We start from the raw sequence: 19,300 nt of genomic DNA on the forward strand, positions 1-19,300 counted from the left end.
TCTCCATTGGTGGGCCGAGATGCAAGATGGAATGCGGAGCCCACATGTTGGATACCACAATTTCCTGGAGTTGGAGTCCGGAGGAGTTGGGTCTTTCCTCCAACACCAAAGTTGATTGCCGCGTCTAAAGTGAAAGTAAAAGCTTCCCGGCAGCTCGGGCTGATCGGGACCATCACGGTAAAATTACGATGTCTCGATCAGCTAGAACGCAACAGGAGGGTGCCTTACCTGCCTCTTGTGCATGGCAGTGATCAGTGTAATGGCAGTGATCAGTGTAATGAATCACTGCATGTACTGCATGTAATAGTCCCCTATGGGGCTATAACATTGCAAAAGAAAGTGAACTACATGGACTACAGATTATCCTACTGCTGGGAATCCCTGTGATCGGCTTTCACGTTATTAAATTCCTCATCCGCGCCACCACAGACGATAGGTAGCATTGCAATTTGCTTATTTATGTCTAGTTTGTGTAACCTGGGTACTCCAGAAAGTGAAACACTGTTTTGCGGTTATGAAGCCAGAATTCTAGAATGGCTTATTTAAACCAGTCAGCCCCTTGAACTTTTGGCTGGAAGTGTGAATGCAAACCAGCTTGTTAATGGTTTCTAGAATGATTAAGGAGAAAAACCTATTAGAAATAAGGGTCATAAATAGTCATAAATATGATTATAATAAAATATAAATAAGAGACTATAACGAGGGCATCAATCTGCTGACCACAGTCGCCTCCCATTGCCCTATGTTTACATTAGTTTTTGGCCTGGTGCTAAAGAAGATCTGCAGCCCTAGACACTTATCCTCTATACCCAGGGTAGGAGATAAGTGTCTGATTGTGGGGGATCAGAATGCTGCGATCCCCGCGATCTCCTGTACAGGGCCTCGGTTGGCCGCGGCTCTCTCGTGCAGGAGGCGTGTTGGATGCGGCCAACATGCCCCCTCCATGTATCTCTATGGGAGAGACGGAGATGCAGTGTTTGTGCATCCCTGCCTCTCCCATAGAGCTGTATGGAGGGGACGTGTCGTTGACCTCAGTGAAGTTAACGATGCGCTCATTAGCTGTGCAGAGCTGTGGCAATGCCAGGTCCCTGTACGGGAGATCACAGGGGGGTCCCAGTGGTTGGGGATTAGTGTCTAAGACTGCAGTACTCCTTTAAAGGAAAACTGTCAGCCTGTTTACCCACACTAAACCCAATACACTAGGTTATAGTGTGGGTGAACAGGAGTCTAACGAGGGGTCACTTAAATATGTTCAGTAAGTCCTGAGATATGTCCCCCAGAAGATCCTCTGCTGAATTCAGTTAAATGGGCACTGCCACCAACTTTATTTTTTTTATATGTTGTAGTACTTATGTACTACAGTATATTTGTAATATATTTTCATTACTTAATTTTTCATTTTGAGGGTGAATTTTACATTTGAAAACCGGCCACTAGGGGTCTCCCTCCTAGTGGCAAGCTGCAGCACGGCGTGACGTCACGCCTGAATTCTGACTGATTGCGGCCGGGCATTCAGTCCTTAATCATTTACACTGCACTTGCTCCCTGCCTGTCAATCAGACAGGCGGGGGCGAGCGCATTGGCTCCCCGGTCACTGGCTGGGAGGCCACTCCTCCCGCACATGTCGTCGCTGCTGCCCCTGCACGCCCGCTGCTGGACTCTGCAGTCAGTCAGCATCAGAAGGAGGGTGGAGGGTGTTTGTGACAGGGGAACAGGGCGTGTGTGTGACGGAGGGAATGGGGTATGCGGGGGGAGGGGGGGTGTGACGGAGGGAACGGGGTATGCGGCGGTGGCGTGCGTAGCGCTGCATGGTGCTAAGTTATAGTTCATCTACACAGGGTGCCTCCAGCTGTTTCACTACTACAACTCCCAGCATGCCCTGACAGCCAATAGATGTCAGGGCAAGCTGGGAGCTGTAGTGGTGAAACAGCTGGAGGCACCCTGTGTAGATGAACTAAGGGCGGAAGTCCCCCCCCAGCAGGCATCAGTGACGTGGTGCCTGCTGGGGAAGTCTGCCTGCTAGTGAGCACACTACCAGGCAGGCAAAAAGTTATTTTTAATATAGCAAAAAAAAAAAAAACAGGGAGGGGGTTAGGGAGAGATGAGCAATAGGCAGGGATAGAACAAAAAAAATATAGGATGGTGGGAGCTACCCTTTAAAGGGTTACTCCGCTCCCGAGCATCCGAAGCATTGAGTTCCAAAAGCTTCCATGTTCACGCACGCCCCCTCGTGACGTCACAGCTGCCCCCTCAATAAAAGTTTATGGGAAGGGGGCATGACGGCCGTCACGCCCCCTCCCATATACTTGCATTGAGGGGGTGGGATGTGACATCATGAGGAGGTGGGTGTGAACATGGAAGCCCAAACACAGCTTTCGGAACTCAATGTTCTGGACGCTGGGTAGCGCAGTAACCCTTTTATCACGTGTAGGGGGTGGGGCTATCCATTGTCTGTAACTCCAGCAGAGGATCTTATGGGGGACATATCTCTGGACCTACTGGACATATGTAAGTAAGTGACCCCTCATTGGACTCCTGTTCACCTGCCCTATAACATAGTTTATTGGGTTTAGTGTGGGTGAACAGGCTGACAGTTTCCCTTTAAGCACTGAGAACTCTGTCAGTCGGATCCTTAGCTCAGTTTCTTGTATTACACTTCCTTGAGTTGTGTCATAGTTTTAGGTTCTGTCTTGTCCGTCTTGTTTCCCTCTTCTAATCCCCTCCCAGTGATTTCTTCTTCCTGACTATAGTCCCGGCAGTGAGTGAGTAAGAGCTGAGTCTTGTGATCCTGAAGGTAAAGTGACATCTTCCAGATTTATATTCTTTGTATATCATGTGACGCGTCTCAAATGGACGTGAAGCCTGAAGTCTATCCTATCTCCTTACATAGTTGACTCGTGTCTTCAGGGCTGTGAGCCCCCACAAAGCTTTACCTTAGTGGTCTCAAACTGCCGTTGGCTGTCCGGGCATGCTGGGAGTTGAAGTTCTGCAACATCTGGAGGGCCACAGTTTGAGACCACTGCTTTACGTACATAGGTGGTGGTGATATTTAGCTGAGAAAAGTGGAGCGTTGCATTTACTTGGGCATCAGCGCTGCTACCTAAGCACCATACAGTATATATTTATCTGTAGGGTATTGTTATTTAGGCAACTCTATGAACATGTACTGAGCCACCACAGCAGTAAGGCACTGTATGGAATGGTTACTTGTGTACCATATGATAGTATACCTTATTAAGGGGCAACAGAAGGTATTGCACAGAGCAACCTTAAACAAAAGGCCAGCCCTGGATAGCATAGTGCAATGATAAAAAAATAATAATAATAAGCAAAACGTGAATAATAGACATTGTACCATCCTAGTAAAGGGTTGTTGCCCATTGAGATGTCACAGTATGGGAATAATGCACACGGTATAGTCACAGCACAGAGACTGTAAACAGTGATGTCATACTACAGAGATAGGAAACACAGTGATGTCATAGCACATAGTATACATAGTGATGTCATAGCACAGAGATAGTAAACAGTGATGTCATAGCACAGAGATAGTAAACAGTGATGTCATAGCACAGAGATAGTATACATAGTGATGTCATAGCACAGAGATAGGAAACACAGTGATGTCATAGCACAGAGATAGTAAACAGTGATGTCATAGCACAGAGATAGGAAACACAGTGATGTCATAGCACAGAGATAGCAAACACAGTGATGTCATAGCACAGAGATAGTATACATAGTGATGTCATAGCACAGAGATAGTATACATAGTGATGTCATAGCACAGAGATAGTATACATAGTGATGTCATAGCACAGAGATAGTATACATAGTGATGTCATAGCACAGAGATAGTATACATAGTGATGTCATAGCACAGAGTTAGTATACATAGTGATGTCATAGCACAGAGTTAGTATACATAGTGATGTCATAGCACAGAGATAGCAAACAGAATGATTTCATAGCACAGAGATAGTAAACACGGTGATGTCATAGCACAGAGATAGTATACACAGAGATAGTATACACAGTGAGGTCATAGCACAGAGATAGTATACACAGTGATGTCATAGCACAGAGATAGCAAACACAGTGATGTCATAGCACAGAGATAGTATACATAGTGATGTCATAGCACAGAGATAGTATACATAGTGATGTCATAGCACAGAGATAGTATACATAGTGATGTCATAGCACAGAGATAGTATACATAGTGATGTCATAGCACAGAGATAGTATACATAGTGATGTCATAGCACAGAGTTAGTATACATAGTGATGTCATAGCACAGAGTTAGTATACATAGTGATGTCATAGCACAGAGATAGCAAACAGAATGATTTCATAGCACAGAGATAGTAAACACGGTGATGTCATAGCACAGAGATAGTAAACACGGTGATGTCATAGCACAGAGATAGTAAACACGGTGATGTCATAGCACAGAGATAGTAAACACGGTGATGTCATAGCACAGAGATAGTAAACACGGTGATGTCATAGCACAGAGATAGTAAACACGGTGATGTCATAGCACAGAGATTGTAAACACAGTGATTTCATAGCACAGAGATTGTAAACACAGTGATGTCATAGCACAGAGATAGTAAACACAGTGATGTCATAGCACAGAGATAGTATACACAGTGATGTCATAGCACAGAGATAGTATACACAGTGATGTCATAGCACAGAGATAGTATACACAGTGATGTCATAGCACAGAGATAGTATACACAGTGATGTCATAGCACAGAGATAGCAAACACAGTGATGTCATAGCACAGAGATAGTATACACAGTGATGTCATAGCACAGAGATAGTATACACAGTGATGTCAATACACAGAGATAGTATACACAGTGATGTCAATACACAGAGATAGTATACACAGTGATGTCATAGCACAGAGATAGTATACACAGTGATGTCATAGCACAGAGATAGCATACACAGTGATGTCATAGCACAGAGATAGCAAACACAGTGATGTCATAGCACAGAGATAGTATACACAGTGATGTCATAGCACAGAGATAGTATACACAGTGATGTCATAGCACAGAGATAGCAAACACAGTGATGTCATAGCACAGAGATAGTATACACAGTGATGTCATAGCACAGAGATAGTATACACAGAGATAGTATACACAGTGAGGTCATAGCACAGAGATAGTATACACAGTGATGTCATAGCACAGAGATAGCAAACACAGTGATGTCATAGCACAGAGATAGTATACACAGTGATGTCACAGAGATAATGCAGTGATTTCAAAGCAAGCAAAATATTATAGTGATGTCACAAGGGTAATAAACAGTAATATTCTCCTGTATAGCAGGAGAGCTGTAGACACCCTCAGAAACTAGGGTTTAGGTGCAACTGCACAGGATCTGCTACATATTTTGTGCAGCTGATTTTGCTACCTATTCACTTTAAGGGTGCGTTTCCACAGGGCGTATACGCAGCGTATTTCATGCTGCACAGAATTTACGGCAGCAGCGGGAAATACGCTGCGTATTCCTTGCTCACTATACACACAGGGCTTACCGGCGGCAGTCCTATGCGTGTAGTGAGTTTTGGTGGCTGAGCCACGCGATACAGACACGCCGGCACACGGCCCCGCCTCCAAAACTCACTACACACATAGGGCTGCCGCCAGAAGGCCCTATGTGTATAGTGAGCAAGGAATATGCAGCGTTCTTCCTGCTGCAGTAAATTTTGCGCAGCGCGACATACGCTGCGTGTACGCCCTGTGGGAACGCACCCTAATGGGTAGAAAAATCAGCTGCTGAAAATATGCAGCAAAAATATGCAGCAGATCCTGTACGTGCAAACGTACCCTAAAGGAGATTGTGTACCCATGTAGAGCGCAGTGCACCCACAGACAAAACTTATCACAACTAGATGTAGAAAGGAGAGGAAAAAAAAGAGGTCAGAGTCCAATACCAAGATTTGGAAATCTTAGTGAAATGGATCGCAACCCGTCTCGGTATCAGATGATTATCTCCCCCCTAATTAGGTGTCAGAATCAGCATATTGAGGATAGAAGAAATCCCATTGAGACACACAGTCCAGATAAATGACCCTTCCTGTAATTAAAACAACTACAAGGGTTTATATAGTCTGTAGCATGTCATGAACAACTGTACTTGCGATTGGTTTCTTCCATCTGTAGGTGTTCCTCATCCATCACGTGGGTCTCATCATTTTGGGTGGAGTCTCTCTGGAAACGCCATCTTGAGATATTCTTTAAAACACGATGGGAGTGGGCAGAGAGAGTTGCCCTTTCTGCAAGAATATTCCGAAATAGACATTTTACCTCATCCACCACATTAACTCCTTCAAGCTCCTGGGCCCCCGAGCAAAAAATTAAACAGCGCCCCCCACCTGCAAGTGGCATTTATAATACTGTTAGCAGATTGGTCTTTGAGTCGGCTTTGTGGCTTGGTTTACCTTCCCCATATTTACACCCCTGCTCAGATTTCTATAGTCCGTGTAATAAACTATTGTTGCTCCTGCTGTAGATCTCCTTCCTAAAATATGTTGTGTCTTTTATAGAAATGAGGGGGAGTCTTCTGACAATGCCCCCTGTACACCTGTATCTCCTGAGCTTTACTCTGCTTTATCCTGTTGTCCAGGGAGTGAATGACCGGCCCATAATAGGTAAGCTGAGGAACCCCACTGGTACAGAAGGACTGGAGTTCCCCTTTAAAGCACTTCTCATAGGGGAAATTTATCAAAACCTGTCCAGAGGAAAAGTTGCTGAGTTGCCCATAGCAACCAATCAGATCGCTTCTTTCATTTTTCAGAGGCCTTTTCAAAAATGAAAGAAAAAAATCTGATTGGTTGCCATGGGCAACTGGGCAACTTTTCCTTTGGACAGGTTTTGATAAATCTCCCCCATAGACTCTAAAATTGTATTTTTGTGTAGCTGACTGGGTGTAATATGATGCAGCAGTGTTTCCCAACCAGGGTGCCTCCAGCTGTTGCAAAACTACAACTCCCAGCATGCCCGGACAGCCGAAGGCTGTCCGGGCATACTGGGAGTTGTAGTTTTGCAACAGCTGGGGGCACCCTGGTTTGGAAACACTGTGATACAGTAATAAGACCAGTGGTCTAGTACAGTGGGGATCCAAAGTTTGGGCACCCCAGGTAAAAAATTGTATTAATGTGCATAAAGAAGCCAAGGAAAGATGGAAAACATCTCCAAAAGGCATCAAATTACAGATTAGACATTCTTATAATATGTCAACAAAAGTTAGATTTTATTTCCATCATTTACATTTTCAAAACAACAGAAAACCAAAAAATGGCATCTGCAAAAGTTTGGGCACCCTGCAGAGTTAATATCTTGTACTGCCCCCTTTGGCAAGTATCACAGCTTGTAAACGCTTTTTGTAGCCAGCCAAGAGTCTTTCAATTCTTGTTTGAGGTATCTTTGCCCATTCTTCCTCACAAAAGTCTTCCAGTTCTTTGAGATTTCTGGGCTGTCTGTCACGCACTGCTCTTTTAACTCCTTAATGACGCAGGACATATATTTACGTCCTCCGTCGGCTCCCGCCATATGCCGCGGGGTCACGCGGTGTCCCCGCGTCATATCGGGTCGGTCCCGGCAGCTATCAACAGCTAGGACCCGCGGCTAATACAGGACATCACCGATCGCGGTGATGCCCTGTATTAACCCTTCAGATGCGGCGATCAAAGCTGACTGCCGCGTCTGAAGGGAAAGTGAAAGTATGCCGGCTGCTCAGTCGGGCTGTTCGGGACCGCCACGGTGAAATCGCGGCATCCCGAACAGCTTACAGGACACCGGGAGGGCCCTTACCTGCCTCCTCAGTGTCCGATCGACGAATGACTGCTCCGTGCCTGAGATCCAGGCAGGAGCAGTCAAGCGCCGATAACACTGATCACAGGCGTGTTAATACACGCCGGTGATCAGCATGAGAGATCAGTGTGTGCAGTGTTATAGGTCCCTATGGGAGCTATAACACTACAAAGAAAACGTAAAAAGAAAGTGTTAATAAAGGTCATTTAACCCCTTTTAACCCCTAATAAAAGTTTGAATCACCAAACTTTTGATCCCCACTGTAAGATGTTTGGCTACAATACTAAGTGTTAGGCCTCATCCACGGTATTCTATTCCTCAGGTATCATCACACAGGAGGTGTCTGATGAAGTATTCCTTCAATATGGTAAAACATATATCGCAGACTCCTATGTGAAGTTTCTGGAGTCCGCAGGAAGCAGAGTTGTTCCTATCCGGTGAGTATGAATGTCTGGGCCCCTTTGGGTTGGACTGGGTTCACGTTTTTGCAATACAGTTCCCGTATCATTTTATTATTATTATTTTTTTTTATAACATATTTTATTTGGTTTTCTGCATATAAATATAACAAAACCTTAGAACAAAAGAAATCAAGCCGTATCAGGTTTTTGATTTAAAAAAACGGATTCCTCAAAACCTGACTAATATCAAAACGTGTGTACAAATTTTAATCCATATATGGTTTGAAAAATGATGTCCGGTTGCATCAGCTTTTTAAGAAAAAAACGTAGACAATTTTAACTTTTCATTCCATTATGAATAAAGTTTCACTTGTTTGATTGAAATTCCAAGAAAAAAAACTGTGTAAAGTAAAAAATAGTGAAAACCGGATGGAACATACGGTTCTGTAAGGTTTCCATTGACTCGCATGTTAAAAAAAAAAAGTATACGTTTCAATACGGTTTTTCACCCGGACCAAAAAACAGTGGTAGGCTACGGATTTGGGTACGGGAAAAAACTATCACAACCGGATGCATCTTTTGGCATACGGTTTTCAATACGGTTACGTACGGTTTTCAAATTAAAAAAGTATACGGGAACTGTATTGCACCCCTGTACCCTTGCTGCCTTGTCCTATTGCAGTGTCCCCTGGGTCTACACCCCTCCAAAGTCCCCCCCATATAAACCCTGGGAGGAGCTAGTTCAGTCTCTTTGAGTACATGTTGAGGAACAGTCAAGGCCTGAGAGTGTCTGGTGTCCTGAAGAGACCCAAGGTCTACCACGGAGCCACGCTTCTCCTAACCAAGTGCCCCACAGGTGAACGTCAAAACCTGGTAAGCTACACAAGGGGTGAAGTCTAGTCAGTCCTAATCAAGTCAGTCAAATCTGTCTTAATTCAACGTGGGTCTGCAGCATTTTATTCAAGTCCACTACAAGTCCAAGCAAGCCCGCAAGTCTCTAAAGTCACTGGTCACTTCCTCTGGCCTAACTGAGATGTAAAGGCTATTCCATCTGCCTCAGTAAAGCTGCCGTTGTTCCGTAACGTGGCGTCGGAATCATTATTTGCCCTGTGCCTAGCCCAGGATTCAGCGACCATACCTCGGGTGGTGCAGAGGTTAACCACGCCCTGGCGTCATGAATACAAGGGGTTAATGCCATCTGCCCCTAGGGTAATAACATCTGGGTTGGGTCTAGCCCTCTGGGGAGAGGAGGTTGGACTAGGGACTCTTTCCATAGCTATGCCAGGGTAAGGGGACTTATTATCAGCAGTGGGTCTTGGAGCTCAGGATGTTCAGCAGCAGGGTCATATATGATCAGCCTTGGTCTCTGCTGGTGATGGCATCATCTAGGTGTCCGAGCGCCTGAGCTCCCAGGCAGGCTGCTGGTAAGAAATCAATCTGTATGAACAACAGCATTCCTAGGAAAAAGAATACATAGTATTCCATGGTACGGAGTGCTAACAGTATGTATCTGCAGATACTGATGGGAGGCCTTGGTCTTTCTATTATTTCAGGTTGAATCTGAGTGAGGATGAATATGTACATCTTTTCAATTCAATCAATGGGTGAGTATCGGGTTGAAAGCCATAAACAGAGGTGTAACTTGATGCTCCTGGATAATATATGATAGATTGTGTAAAGCAGTGTATTTTGTGGCTTTCTGCTGTAGATGACACTCCAGTATTGTATATTAAATGCTTCCTATCTATTAGATTGTCTGGGGAATTTATAAACTAATGTTATAGTCAACCCAACAGGTTTCACCAGGAGCGGGTTTCCTCAGGGGCTTATATGACTCAATGCAGTGTTATCATTTTATACCCCACCTATAAAACTCCACAATTCCTCTCCTGTATTTTAAATAAGAGCTGAAGATGAGCAGGAAGAGTTTGGGGGGCATTAAGGGAAGAGAGACCAGGAAGGGACTGCCCAAATGACACTTGAAATCACAACTTGAGGATTAAAGGGGTATTCCAGGAAAAAAAACTGTATTTTATATATCAACTGACTCTAGAAAGTTAAACAGATTTGTAATTTACTCCTATTAAAAAATCTTAATCCTTTCAGTACTTATGAGCTTCTGAAGTTAAGGTTGTTCTTTTCTGTCTAAGTCCTCTCTGATGACACCTGTCTCGGGAAACGCCCAGTTTAGAAGCAAATCCCCATAGCAAACCTCTTCTAAACTGGGCGTTTCCCGAGACAGGTGTCATCAGAGAGCACTTAGACAGAAAAGAACAACCTTAACTTCAGAAGCTCATAAGTACTGAAAGGATTAAGATTTTTTAATAGAAGTCATTTACAAATCTGTTAAACTTTTTGGAGCCAGTTGATGTAAATAAAAAAAAAAGTTTTTGCCTGGAATACCCCTTTAAAGCTTTTTTCCTCTGACAGTCAAGTAGTATAACCCTTCACCTAGGTATGATTACACTGCTTTACCCCTCACCTATAAAATTGCTGACAGCCCATATAACACCAAATTTAGTATCCTAAGGCTCAAGCATGGGTGCTTAGTTTTTCTGCAAATGGTTTGATAAGTTAACCCCTAAGTGTTTATCTTTGGTAGATCTTGTCCATACAAGAGACCCTGGACATGCACTTAGGATGCTCATATTGATTTGGACTTCTTTAGGTTGGCATTATCTTATTGGCCCTGGTGGGCCTTATTTCTCTGGACCCTCTATGTCAGTGTTTCCCAACCAAGGTGCCTCCAGGTGTTGCAAAACTACAACTCCCAGCATGCCCGGACAGCCTTTGGCTGTCCGGGCATGCTGGGAGTTGTAGTTTTCAAACATCTGGAGGCACCTTGGTTGGGAAACACTGCTCTATGTTATGAAATGACGGTGAAATGCAAATTAGTGATGAAAAACATGAACCGAGTAGACATGAACCAGGGTCAGTCTTGTCCCCCAGAAGATTCCCCAGGCCCAGGAGAATAATATAATGGTTATGTATATCTTGAACGATATATGTCTCTCCCTTTCGTCCTTAGAGTCCTGTTACCGGGAGGAGCAGTCAATCTCTTAAATTCTAGCTTTTATGGAACAGCGGAAATATTTTATAAGCTAGCTATTGAGGTAAGAAGATGGGATGCTGTCTTTTTGAGAGTCAGGTGGCCCCAATACACATTAGATTGGTTGGCTGGTCTAATGTGTAGCAGCAGCTTAAAAAATACTTTTCGGGATTTATCTTTTTTTTGTTCTTTTTAGAGAATAATGTAGAGTTTCTTGTGTATGTCTTGTCCTTACCTCTTTTTGCTAATGTGGCAGGTATGGGAAAAGCTTCATTTTGGTTTCCAAATGCACAATGATTTGGGTCCTGTGATGCAGCCTACATTTCCCATGAATCCTCTGGCTTTGGCCGGGGCATCTAATTACTGCAGCTGGTCATCTCATCAGGCTATAAGTGATGGAGATCATCCGGGTGAAATCATTAGACAAGTGGGTTGGGGTCAGTTCACACTGTGCAGTTCTGATGCCTTTTATTACTCAAAGTGAGTTTTCTAGAGATCTTTCGCTATGATGCAGAAGTGATTGCACAATGGAGGTGTTTTATGAGGATTTGACGTCTGTAGGCCCTGTTCACACGTTGAATTTTTACAGCATTTTTCTCACTTTTTTGTACTGCATTTTAGCTGTTTTTGTAGTTATTTTTCAAAAATCATCGTTAAAATGACAAATTTTTATCATATTTTCCAAAATTGTAGTGCAATCTCCAACTTTGAGGATTTGAGGAAAATTAAAAAAAAGCGTCAAAAAACGTCATGTGTGAACACAGCCTCAGTTGAGGTGTATAATTACTATATATACTGATCCCATAGAGATGGCAGATGAAGCTGGGAGAAGTGGGGATGGGTCTTAAAGCTAGCAGGAGGACATCTGGTAGGTGATGATATCAGTCTTCAGCCCACAGGAAGTCAGTCTGACATCCTGTAGTAACCATTAGGCACTGTTGTGATCAATGAAATCCATGGATGCAGCTGTGCTGGAATAAAACAGATGGCACTGTAGGACTAGTGATGGTGACTGTGCTTGATATAGGCAAAGAAAAAACACTCTAAAACTTAAACTCCCTATTGCCTATTTCTATGATTGACCTCTTCCGGTTATCTACTTATCTACATAACTGTTGCAGCTCAAATAGGTAGAACTAGGAAACACATAATGTAAAATTCCTGAGATCCAATACAAACAGGGCACCCTACCTCTTACCTGGCTCTGGTACCAGGTCCCAGGTGTGTCTACTACCTCTGCACTTCCTATAACTACACCCCTGGAGTCATAGCTAGACTTTTCTTCACTTCGGGCAAACATTCTGCTTAGTGTCCTGTATTTAAAGGAGTACTCCACTGCCCGAGCATTTCAGGTCATTTAGTTCTGAACACTGGGTGCAGGCTGCGGAGGTCTTGACGTCATGGCCACGCCTCTCGTTACATTATGTCACGCCTCCTCAATGCAAGTTTATGGGAGGGGGCGTGGTGGCCACCACGCCCTCTCAATCCAAGTCTATGGGAGGGGGCGTGGCGGTCGCCACGCCCCCTCCCATAGACTTTCATTGAGGAGGCATGACTTGATGTCACGAGAGGCGTGGCCATGACATCAGGACCACCGCAGCCTGCACCCAGCATTCAGAACTAAATGTTCGGGACGCTGGGGCAGTGGAGTACCCCGTAAAGCACTCTTACCAAGAAGATTTGCTGATCTTTGGGCCTATTAAAGAAAGGGCAATTATTGACCTGTTTGGCAAATAATAAACCCACGAAATGGGGCCATACAGGAACCACACTTTGTTAGAATTATCTTTAAGAAACTTGTTTATAACCTTAAATCATGACCTCTGTTGCCAATAAAGGTTAAAACTGGTGGGCACCCAAAGTGTATGCTGCACAGACGCCCTGAAGCATGGGTGCTGTATGCTACTTCCCCAGTTTTTTAGGAAAAAACATATATGGGCATCGGAGGAGAAGAATTTCAGGCTGTACCTGACTGATTTATTTACAATATAGTTACATGTTGTCTTGTCATTTCTCAGGCCTCATTTTCTGGAATTTATTTCCCTATCTGGGGCACTTGTATGGGGTTCCAAATTCTTACCGCGCTGACATCGGGGAAGGACTTATTATGTAATACGGCAGCTAATAACATCTCTCTTCCTCTCATCCTCACTGATGGTAAGCAACACAACAGGACCAGACCCCATCCGAAAAACATGTTAGGTACAATAGTACCCAAACTATTGGGTGTCTTTGGACTTGTACAAAAAGACAAATTGGGGGGAGATTTATCAAAACCTGTGCAAAGGAAAAGTTGCCCATAAAAACCAATCAGATCGATTCTTTCATTTTTAACAAGGCCTCTGCAAAATGAAAGAAGCGATTTGATTGGTAGCTATAGGCAACTGGGCAAATTTTCCTTTGCACTGGTTTTAAGAAATCTCCTCCAAAGAATACGCACATTCACAGTTCTGGTGAAGATAACAGCTGATAAGTTAGGCAACAGACACTCCCCATAGGTGAGCGCCACGCTTCTTTGCAAATATATAATAATTTTGTAAGACCACATGGTTCAGTTTTCAATAAGTTCCCATTTGTGGGTGGCAAAATAATTTTTAAGCCTATTGACATGTGTTTCATCCTATTTGTATTATCAAAAGCCTCCACTTAAGCTAAGTTCACATTGCTGTTTGCACACTGGCGGGTCCCAACGGACCCCATTCACTTGAATGGGGTCCATCACAGATCCCCATGCACATGCACAATTTTTTTTCTCCGTTAAATCCGATGGAATTGCCAACGGAGCTCCATATAATGGAGCCAGACAGCAATGTGAAAGAGGCCATAGTGTGAGCACATTTATGAAACACTAAAACAAGTTAAAAAGACAATTTAAGTGATTTTGTGAACTCGCCCTTTAATAGGTTATAAATAATAATTCTTGTCCATGTAAGTCTTTGTTCACATCTGTATCCATTAGTAGCCTTTGTCATAGATCCTATCAAAAATCCTGGACAAATTACAGCAGCAAAATGCTAGTATAATGTCCAACACCATTATGGAAACCCAGTAAACAAACCCAGTAAACCCCACTAAAACCCCAGTGAAATTTTGAGTTTGTTGGTAAGGATGGGTCTATTGTCTAAGGGGGAAATGATCGGCCAGAGAGGAGCACGTGCTGATAATACAAGCTGGGGTGTTTGTGCCTGTGGTTGGCTGGGTCATGTGGTTTGCCACAGCCCAGTCATGGTTAGGGATGGCACAAGTTGGCAGCAGCACAAGAGACATGCTCACTTAGGCCAAGTGCATTAAAAAAGCATGAGGGGATCCTCACATAAAGTGTTGGTAGAGCCAGGCTGGGGCATCCCCTGGCTAACCATATCCTGTGTGATGGTGTTCCGGTGTTGGCGTTAGCGCGTGCTGTAGCTACATTGCAAACAGGATAGGGAATATCTAGCTGGGGTCAAACTCCTGATATTGAGAACGGTACCCTCAGTCTCCCGTTAGAATGCAGAACAACAGTAATGACTTCAAAGAATCACTGTAAACATGGATGTATAACTGGCAAATGGAACCACAGTTACTGGAGTGTGTAAAATAATAGAAAAATTATAGAAAATAGAAGAAAATAATAATTAATTTAATAAGGCCAATGCATTTCGAGAGGGTCTACTCTCTTCGTCAGATCCTGTTAGAATAGAGCACATGCTTGTCACCGCTGCAATTATTCTCTGTGAGAGCCCCGTAGACAGTCAAATGGTGTTCTTGGCCACCTTCGGCAGCTCCCATAGAGAACAAATGGAGCTTTAGCATGCATACGCTCCATTCTGTTCTTCTTGAAAAACTTAGGTCCCCGTTCTCAACTTTGTGGGGACCCAGGTGGGCAAATCCCCCACATTGTCAGATAGTTAACTCCTGAGGATAGGGGGAAAACCCTTTTATGTTTAAGTCCACACGTAGAGACCTCTATCTATCTCTATAGCTTGAGAATGGCAGCATGAGGTTGCCGAAACATAGTTCTGTGTGGGAGTGAATAAACACCACTTTTTTTTTCACCATTTGGAGTGCCACCGACTTTTCTTCAAGTACATTCCCTGGGTCCCTCACCAGGACCAACAGCGGGAGGCACCCGTGCATTTTTATTAAGGAGTGCTACCATCTCTGTTTCTGTATCACCTTTCATCCATGCCTCTTATTTCTCCTTTTGAGACAGATGTCTCTTCCAGTAAAATGTTCCGTCATGCTCCCTTGGAATTACTACATGCAGTCGCTAAGGAAAATATAACAGCAAACTTCCATCATTTTGGAATAACTCCAGAGGTAATCCTTATACAAGAGCAGACTTACTATCTTACTAGATAACTACTCTTTCCATTACGACACCCTTCATCTTTATTTTACAGACTTTCCATGCCAATGAGAAGCTGTCTGCATTTTACCATATCCTGTCCACAAACTATGATCGGCATGGTATGGAATTCGTATCCACCATGGAGGGTAAGAAGGTTCTTAGCAACATTATAGTACAAAATAATATTCCTATTAACGGTGACTCTAATGTCGTGTCCTACTCCCACAGCTCGGGATTACCCCATCTATGGAGTGCAGTGGCATCCGGAGGTGAACCGCTTTCAGTGGCGCAGTGACTCTGCCTATCCTCATTCCATCCATGCTGTTTGGATATCACAGTATATGGCAAACTTCTTTGTAAATGAAGGTAATGATGTGAAACGTTACTAAAAGGAGTTTTTCTTGGAAACAAAAGCCCCAATATTGTGTATTCATGCCACCATATCACACTGTTAGTGATATACGCAATCTCAGCCTCCCACCATTCATTAGAGCTGTCACCATTGTGTCACCTATAGTTTTGAGATGACTCTGCAGATCCACCCCCAATCTGCACAAGCTGTGAAATACCTGAACAAAACAGGAATCATTAGTTTATTTTGTGTGCTCCGGTGGATAATATGAAAATCAATATTTAGCATTTTTATATTTACATGTACAGTATCCTGCACATTTTTGATGCACAGGATTTAAAGCTGTGTTTAATCATATAACATTGAAATCTGCAGCATAAAATCTAAAGCTTCACAACTTGTGCATCAAATATGCGCAGGATACTGTACGTGTGAATACACCCTAGAAAAGTATGTTTTTCATGAAAACTTGTGATTGCTTGTAGAATACTTTTTTTTTAGGTCACAAAGTGTCACCCCGCTGGGGCCTCCAGTGATCATCTGTAGACTGTGGAAAACCTGGCCGTAAGGGCCTCATGAACTCTGTTTCCTGCTCTTTTCCCCTTTTCATAGTCATTTTTAATCATTTTTCCTTTATATGCATTAAAGGGGTACTCCGCTGCTAAACATCTTATCCCCTATCCAAAGGATAGGGATAAGATGTTAGATCGCAAGGATCCCACCGCTGGGGACCCCCCGTGATCTCCACTGCGGCACCCCAGTCATCTGGTGCACGGAGCAAACTTCACTCTGTGCCGGATAACTGGTGATGCCAGCCGCCACACCCCCCTCCATTCATGTCTATGGGAGGAGGCATGACGGCTATGTGCTAGCTGCAAGCTTCCATCTTCCGGACGCCGACGCTGGTGGTCTGGAGATCACGGGGGGTCCCAGCGGTGGGACCCTCACCATCTAACATCTAACACTTCCCAGCCTGAAAATATGCCAAATAGAAGCTGAAAGATTTCATAAATCACTTAAAAAATGCAAAAAATAAAAAAAATGCATTTCCCCATATAAAAAAAAAATAAAATATATATATATATATATATATTTTTTTTTTAACCTGAATTCAAATAAAACACACTAGTACACCAAAGAGGGGGGGGGGGGGGGGGAATAAAGCGTTACTGTCACACCACAGAAAAATAATAATGCTTCTATATGTTACTCACTAGGTCATGCTGATTCTTTTCATGTCTTTTTTATGCGTCTAGCTTCTGTCTATAGCTCACAAGTCCCTCTGTTTTGCTGTTCAGTTATTCTGACATTCACTGCTCAAAAAGGGTCGTGTCCAAGGCAAGCACTGAGCCCACCCTCACTCACTATGCATTCACTTCCTTCCTGTGTCTGCTGTGCTGTGCTGTGCTCGATCTCTTCATCCAATCACTGCAGGCTGCTCTATAAACTCCTCCTCTCTGTTTTCATGCTGCAGTCTGATAGGACAGGAGTGAACACAGAGGAGTGCTAGTCCGACCCTAACTTACTATGTCCATGTCTGTGCTTTGGCTAAGACAAAGATGATGCTGGGAGTTTAAGTTTTGCAACAGGTTAAGGCACACTGGTTGGGTAACACTGATCTAATAGTTAGAGACTGCAGCTTGGAGAACAGAAGGATCTTTCACCTAAATGAAATGATAAAGATTAATTAATGTTCTTCTTTTTACAGCCCGAAAGAATACAAATTACTTCTTAAACCCCAAGGAAGAAGAATCGGCTCTTATCTATACTTGGCCCCTGACATACACGGCTAACATCAGTGGCTATGAGCAGGTGTATTTTTTCGATTAGTCACCTGTTACAGACAGACATTGACCATTATTGACCGACAGAATGATTTCCCCCCCCCCCCCACCCCCCCCCCCCCCATGATTCAAGTCTTCTTTAAAAGTTCACGGACCTGCATACTGGGCAAATTGCCTATAGAAACTATGATGGAAAAGAAATCTGGTTGGTTGTGGCCATCTGCCACAAATTTAGCCATAACCTCTGAGGACGTCACAGTCAGTGACAAAACATGTTAGGGGGGCGTTGTAAAATTGTTTTTAAAGTCAGCACTCACCGTGCATCAGGCACACACTGCAGGTAGCATAGTACTGCAGGAGCATAGTACACTCAGGGAGCAACGCTTAATATGGACTACATCGGTGTAGTCAGTGCTGGGTTTTTAACCCTTACATTCAATTCTACTACTCACTATTAATCTTTAAGAATAAAAGTGAAGTTTTACTTTTACAGTGAGGGATAAAAGTGGACATTTTACTTAGTTTATTATAACCTGAGTTGTGGATAAATTAACCAGTGGTAGTCCACCCCTCATTTGGGTCTATTTTTTTTCAGATTTTTATTTTTGTGACATAACAGCCGTCATGCCCCTTCCCATTGACATGAATGGAGGGGTCGTGGAGTGATATCACTAAAGGGGAGGGGCCATGACATCTCAGTCTTGTGGGCAGCACCTGTCACAGAATGCTGGGGGCTGCACCGAGATCGCGGGGTCCCAGTGGTGAGACCCCTGTGATCAGACATCTAATCCCCTATCCTTTGTATAGGGGATAAGATATCTAAGACCGGAGTACCCCTTTAAAGAAGACAATGTCCCCAGCACATCGGCAGCTCTAGTATAGTAGTAGTCATATAAAAGTTACTAGTCCCTAAATTCATTGGGGCTCCAGTAGTATCTACAAGACTTGACAAAGACTACTGTGTGGGTTGAAACATTGTTGTTTAGTTTTGTTTTTTTTTGTACCATAGAGGAATAAATAATTTTTCATTGTTCTACATGAACCCTCTTTTGGATGCTGTTATTTTGCACTGTGGACCCCTTCATAAGTCAAACAAAATGAGGGATCTGTTTAAAAATTCATATCTACTTCTCTTAACAAAGTCTAAATTGGCGTATTCCACTATTCTGTAAATGAATCATTTAGAGGGAAAATAAAATTAGTAAGATAAATAGTAAAGCGATTGCTTCATAGAAATCAAGTACTTACTCTTCTCTCCTGTGGCCAAAGTCCCCATCCTCATCCTCTGGGGTACATGTTCACCCCTGGTGTCACTATGTTTATTGTAACAATTTAAATTACAATCTACAAACATTATTAAGGAGCTCGTTATATGTGAACCTGTAAATTCTCCAGGGAGCAAGATGGAACATGAAGAAACCAGCCGGGAAAAAAACTGCTGAATATGGTAGGAATAGAATATAAACCATAAAGAGGGACTGATGGAAAAGACACAGAGCTCTGTATATGAAAACAAAAAAGTATATAAATGAATAAAAAAA

At 43.3% G+C, this 19,300-nt stretch overlaps 1 protein-coding gene across 3 annotated transcripts; it reads left to right on the forward strand.

The window, feature by feature from the left end:
- The first annotated feature begins 2,463 nt into the window (after positions 1-2,463).
- Positions 2,464-18,959, forward strand: LOC130367921 (gamma-glutamyl hydrolase-like). 3 transcript variants are annotated; one of them, XM_056570921.1, is made up of 10 exons: positions 2,464-2,512; positions 6,577-6,681; positions 8,166-8,280; positions 9,798-9,848; positions 11,273-11,357; positions 13,312-13,450; positions 15,486-15,592; positions 15,676-15,769; positions 15,852-15,989; positions 17,684-18,959. In XM_056570921.1, the coding sequence occupies exons 2-10, from the start codon at positions 6,579-6,581 to the stop codon at positions 17,803-17,805; spliced, it is 954 nt and encodes a 317-aa protein (XP_056426896.1). In that variant the 5' UTR covers positions 2,464-2,512; positions 6,577-6,578; the 3' UTR covers positions 17,806-18,959. The 3 variants fall into 3 exon arrangements, with proteins under 3 accessions (XP_056426896.1, XP_056426897.1, XP_056426895.1); XM_056570922.1 differs by having other exon boundaries at positions 2,485-2,508; XM_056570920.1 differs by lacking the exon at positions 2,464-2,512 and adding an exon at positions 2,676-2,794.
- The last annotated feature ends 341 nt before the right edge of the window (positions 18,960-19,300 follow it).

The sequence above is a fragment of the Hyla sarda genome, chromosome 4, assembly GCF_029499605.1.
Source record: "Hyla sarda isolate aHylSar1 chromosome 4, aHylSar1.hap1, whole genome shotgun sequence".
Lineage (NCBI taxonomy): Eukaryota > Metazoa > Chordata > Amphibia > Anura > Hylidae > Hyla > Hyla sarda.

Excerpts from the sequence above, each read along its gene's own strand:
- LOC130367921 (XM_056570921.1), top strand. The coding sequence starts at position 6,579 with ATGAGGGGGAGTCTTCTGACAATGCCCCCTGTACACCTGTATCTCCTG. Across the intron at positions 11,358-13,311 it reads TTTATAAGCTAGCTATTGAG|GCCTCATTTTCTGGAATTTA; the intron begins GTAAGAAGATGG and ends GTCATTTCTCAG. Across the intron at positions 13,451-15,485 it reads TCCTCTCATCCTCACTGATG|ATGTCTCTTCCAGTAAAATG; the intron begins GTAAGCAACACA and ends CTTTTGAGACAG.